The 5,545-nt window shown below is 41.7% G+C and overlaps 2 protein-coding genes across 2 annotated transcripts in view; one reads left to right on the top strand and one right to left on the bottom strand.

Annotated features, from left to right (window-relative positions):
- Window positions 1-1,030, top strand: part of LOC101848090 (fibrinolytic enzyme, isozyme C) — a gene marked incomplete at its 5' end in the record, with an annotated part of 9,721 nt that extends 8,691 nt beyond the window's left edge. The window contains 1 exon segment of the mRNA XM_013086955.2: window positions 704-1,030. Within this exon segment, the coding sequence (XP_012942409.1) occupies window positions 704-844 (141 nt within the window).
- A 3,512-nt stretch (window positions 1,031-4,542) lies between these two features.
- The window catches only part of LOC101855921 (chymotrypsin-1), a gene marked incomplete in the record, with an annotated part of 12,599 nt that continues 11,596 nt past the window's right edge, over window positions 4,543-5,545 (bottom strand). The window contains 1 exon segment of the mRNA XM_013086785.1: window positions 4,543-4,776. Coding sequence (XP_012942239.1) covers window positions 4,636-4,776 — 141 coding nt within the window.

Raw genomic sequence — 5,545 nt, 5'->3', positions numbered from 1 at the left:
AGAGAGAGAGAGAGAGAGAGAGAGAGAGAGAGAGAGAGAAAGAGAAAGCTATGTTATACATTTATCTCGTGTTAATCCTGGAGACCAATATTTTTAACTGTCGGATGAAAGCACATAATGTACATTAAAGTAATATTTTTTTGTATTCAACAAAATGCACAACTGTAAAACTATTCTTTTTCAATGCCAATCCCACCCCACCCCTTCTTCTCCCCATCTGCCCCGTTTCTGTCCCCTTCCCTCTCCTCTCTTCCCCGTTCTTGGCCCCTTCCCACTCCCTCCCCTCTCCCCGTTCCTGGCCCTTTCCCTTTCCTCTGATTCCCTCCCCTCCTATTCCCTCTCTATCCTCCCAACCCGACCCCTCTCCCCTCCCACCTCTCCTCCCCTTCCCAACTACCACCCCCTCCAAAAACAAAAACAAATCCCAACCATACAACAAAACCCCGGTTCCTGGCCCTTTCCCCTTCCTCTGATTCTCTCCCCCCCCCCTTTCCATTCCCTCTCCCCTCTCGTCTCCCCTCCCTTCTCCCTTTCCCACCACCCACTCCAAAAACAAAAACAAAACACAACCAAACAACAAAACAACATCAACAAAACTACAACAAACAACAATAACAAAACAACAACAACAACAAAACAACATCAACAAAACAACAACAACAACAAAACAACAACAACAATAACAACAAACCAACCAACCAAGGGGGACAGCGGCGGCCCACTGGTGTGTGGTGATACAGTGGCTGGCCTTGTGAGCTGGGGCAGAACAGGATGTGTGGGCTGTTCCCCGGACGTCTACACCCGGATAGCTTTCTTCTATCGGTGGATCATGGAGAATCAGTAGATCAAGAGAGTGGTTCCTTACGACGTTTGTCTTGTGGCTGCTGCATCAAAGATCCTATACTACAAGATGGTTCACTCAGAAATAACAGTGTCCTCGCCATACGCGCTTTTCTTCAGTTGGCTTGCCACCCCGGGGCAGTGCCACTGATTGAAGTGTCTTTAGGCCATTCCCAAAGGGGGGACATTTCTCGTTCTTATGCAGAATTGTGTGGGCTAATTCAACAATGTCATGCTCATAACCGTGCCTGAACTACAACAGGGAACTGCTGCTTTTTTCTTTCCTAATCCTTACTATCGTCATTTTTCCTCTATTTCTTTTGCATGTTTGTTACACTCTTGTGACCCGCTATTTCCGGGGGTGCCTTGAAAGTCAAAACAGACCTTGTGCTGTTAAAGCTAGAGAGGTGAGCAGAGTAAGCCCGATTCCCCGTAAAGATTTCTCTGTTGACATCCACCCCGTGGCGCTCATATGACCTTATGCAGTTGCGAGCGCCGTAAACCCTCTACTTAAAAAAATCAGTTGGCTTTACAGTCGCTGTTCCGAGAAGAAGAATAGGGATAGTACCCCCTAGCACACGCAGATCGACTGCTAACTGCTCATCAGTCCACGAAGAGCCGTGAGCAATGGCGTAGATAAACTGAGCTCTAAGTTAGAAGTTGAAAAGCCTATAAACGACTTTGCAGGAGCTTCACTTGTTGCCACATTCATTCTCAGCTTATTAAAAAAAAAGAAAACAAACAAAAAGCAAAACAACCCAAGCCATAAAATTTTCATACGATACGACTATAGTGCAAGTGTGGTACCGGTGTTACCTTGATATTTTCCATATACTTCCATATACTTCCACGAAATAGAAGCAACAGAAATGTGGTTCTTAGGAGACTGCTAAGAGTATCGTGGAAGGAAAAGAAATCAAATGAGGTGGTGCTTGATGAAAGCCACGTGGGACGCTCAATGTTAAAAACCACCAGGAAACGACAAATGCAGTTTTTGGTACACCTGAATAGACATTATAAGGGTCTTGAACATCTAGCTCTCACTGGCAAAATTGAGGGCAAGCGAGGCAGGGGTAGGCCCAGAACCTAAACACATGGGTAACAGGGAAAGATCAGGGAAACGTAGCTTTTTTGAGAGCATCCGAGCAAAGGAATGAATGGAAAAACATGATCCCCAATATCTGTCACAGATCTGTTCGCAAAGTACGCGCTTTTTGTATTTCGCAAAGGACGTCACCGCGATTATGTTGCAGACGCTTTTTAATAGGCTCAAAGAGAGGAGTGAACCATCTTGTAGTGTACGATCTTTGGCAACATGTACAAGATTTTAAACAAAGAGATACTTTTGAGATGTTGATAATGACGCTTTGGTTAATAAAAGTGAAATATAAGAAACGAAACAGATTTGTTTGTTGTGGGAGAAACTCTGGCGACGTTTTGTTTGTGTTTTCTTACTGTTTTTGTTTTTGTTTTCTCTCTTTCTTCAAATTTTGATTGTTTCTCTCTCATTTTGTCCAAATTGGTTTTTTCTTCATGACCACTTTACACTTTACGTAATTAAAAGAAAGAAATAATTATAGAAGTTTTACGTCTTCGTCGACATTACTTATATTATGTAGGACGCTGACATCTTTGGCCCTGTCTGTCTGGATCAACCCGGCGATTGGGGGATTCAAAGTCCAAGAAGAAAGACCGAGAAACTCAAAAAAAAAAGAAAAAAGTCCCACCACGGTAACCAAACCGACGTCTACTTTATGCGGCTGCAAAGTGCATTACACCTACAACACAGATGCCAGTAATCTTTGTATCAGCCGTGGGCTTAGATTCAATGTATCCCTCTTATTCCCCACTCATTAGGGCTAGGCTGAGGAAAGTGCTTTTGACAATTAGATTTCTCTTACAGTTATCGCCGTTGTTGTCGTCATCGTCATCGTTGTCGTCGTCGTTGTTGTTGTTGCTGTTGTTGTTGTACTTGTTGTGTTATCGCTGTTATTGTTGTGATTGCTGTTGCTGTTATTGCTGTTACTGTTATTATTGTAGCTGATGATGTTGATGATATTAACACAGTAGCTCGTAGGCTTTTGCTCATGTACCAAGTACCAGAAAGGTGGTAGCAGCAATTAAGGATACAAGTGTGTCCGTCAATGTCTGACGAAGACCAATGCATTCGCAGAGGAGGATATTTCTAAGGTGAACTAGGCAAGACCAATTAAATGTTAAGACGACTTGTGGCTTTAGTTTCGGGTAATGAGACCAATTATTGCTGTGAAAAGCATTTTTTCTCCACATTTTGAGCACACAAAAACCCCACTTCCACTTGTTGATGTGCGCAGCGTGCAGGCTTCTCATTTGGTTTCAGCAATAACATTTCTTCTTCATGTCGCCAGGAGCTACAGAAATGACACACTACATGTATTCTGTTGACATTTCCTTGTACAAAGTGCCGCCTGTGTGTGGCTGCGGGAAAAAATGTGACCCCCTCATGTCTTTGTTGCTTCTGTTCACAATTTACTGTTAGTTATAGTGTGGTCAAAAATTCGTGGCGTAGCTTATCCTCAAATATCCCTTTAACGGATGAATGATATTATCCATACTTTGCACAGCACTTTGTATCAATTTGTCTTAATTTAAGCATACTTTTTCACAATTGAAGCTGGATTAAATTTTTTTCTTCTAAAAATTTAATATAAAATACTATAAATCACGCAGAAAATGGGATTTTTCACAGCACTTCTCGCTTCTCACACACATTTTGAATACGTATATGGCCTTCGTCAAAGCTCACCAATGACACTTTTTAATGGCAAAACTTGCTACAAGAAATTTATTTCATAGTGAGCACTTGCACTAAAGGTTCTCAAAGCATGCGTTCATTAACGATAGTGTCACGATTAGAAAAAAAATGATAGACTTGCTTTTAAAAGCTGTATTGCCCCAACTGTAAACCTCTTAAAATCTGTAGAAATCACCCACATGGATTTTAAAAAATAGTATTTATTAAGGAATTTTCTCACATACAGCTAGCATGTCTTTACAAAAATATGATCAGTTAAGACAAATTTATGCAAATCCTTGTGCAAAAGCTGAAGAGTCTATGTTCAGTAGTTTAGGAAATACATATTTGACAATAAGTTACGCCATGAATTTTTGACAGCACAATAGTACGTTCTACCCACATATCTTGGCGGGTAGGGTTGTTCGAGGGTGCTATGCTGGTAGGGCCTACAATTTTTACTGTCGCTTCTGTTCTTTGAGTGTGTTAAAACATTTTGTATCTTGCTCTTCTGCAGCCTCAAATATACCCCTGTATTGCTGAGACATGTCGATTTACGTATGTACAGATAAAATGAAATATCTATTCAGGAGAGATGTAAACAAAGCCGTAACACCATTCTTTTTATTTGCATATCCTTCCCTTTCCTCTAAAGATACTATAGAAAAAGAATAGAGAGTCAGTTTTGTTACGTTTAGGTTTCGTAAGAGTTGTGCGTCACTTGAAACACAATAAGTTCATATTAGGACCGAAGATTAGAGATGTAACAAGAGAGTAGTTTGTTGTTTCCTTTATGTGACACGTGCTTTGCTACTGAAGCGAAAATGAGACGTTAGAATATTAACAGGTACAAATAGTCGAAAAAAAAGTATAGACATTTTACGAAGAATAATCACAAAACTTTTTTTAATTGTGTACTCCTTCTGAAAACAATACTTTCCAAACACAGTTCAGGCCTCATTTCCAGTTTCTGAACACCACTTTTCTGTTTCCGGTGTTCCTAGCTTCCGGTCTGCCCCGACCTACAGCTGTCTATTGATAAAGGCCAGATAGGAGGAGATCCTGGTGTAGACGTCAGGGAAACAGCCGTTGCACTTAACCAGACCCCAGGACAAAATGCCGACCAGCCGCCCACCACACACCAGAGGAGCACCACCGTCACCCTGTACAATACAATACAGTTCGGTGTTTCGTTTTATGCCATTTTCAATACAATTCAAATTTATAATAAATGAGAGTTCTGTCGTGTGTGGTGTATCGTTTTGGCTATCAGCCATTTATTTGCGTTTAGAAGAAGTGAGTTTGATCTCGGAGTGGAAAAGTGTTTTATCGACTGTCTTGGCCTGTCCGCTGAAATAGATTTTGCAAGGTCGTTGAAGGAGGCTGATTCCCATTGGATTTGAAAATTTGAATTGGAGCCGCAAAACATATACAATAATAATATGTATGTGTATTTGTATTATTTGTGTATGTGTGTGCGTTTGTGTGTGTGTGAGTATGTGTGTGTGTGTGTGTGTGTGTGTGTGTGTGTAGGTGTGTGTGTGGGTGTGTGTACACGCGTGTGCGTGCGTGAAAGTGGATGTGTGCACGTCAGTGTCTGTGTCTTTGTTTGTTTGTGTGTGTGTGAGTGTGTGTGTATCAGAAATGCGATTCCTTGTCAAATTCATAGAGTTCACTTGTATTAAGTCACGTGTAGCAGAAAATTATCTTATAACAGTGTTCACAGAGCACAAAGCAAACATCAAATAGTTCAGACTGCGTCAACGTCACGAAGAGTTATGACATACTAGAGTGCCCCCACCCCCCCACCCCCCAATAGGCTCTCTTCCTCTTTGTTCTTGCATCTTTGCCCCCCCCCCACCCCACCCTTCCACCATACACACACATACACTCATACGCACGCGCACACACACACACACACACACACACACA

Source organism: Aplysia californica, unplaced genomic scaffold (genome assembly GCF_000002075.1).
Source record: "Aplysia californica isolate F4 #8 unplaced genomic scaffold, AplCal3.0 scaffold00019, whole genome shotgun sequence".
Taxonomy (NCBI): Eukaryota; Metazoa; Mollusca; class Gastropoda; order Aplysiida; family Aplysiidae; genus Aplysia; species Aplysia californica.
The sequence above is the reverse complement of the archived record's forward strand: the minus strand, read 5'-3'. Positions and strand labels throughout refer to the sequence as shown.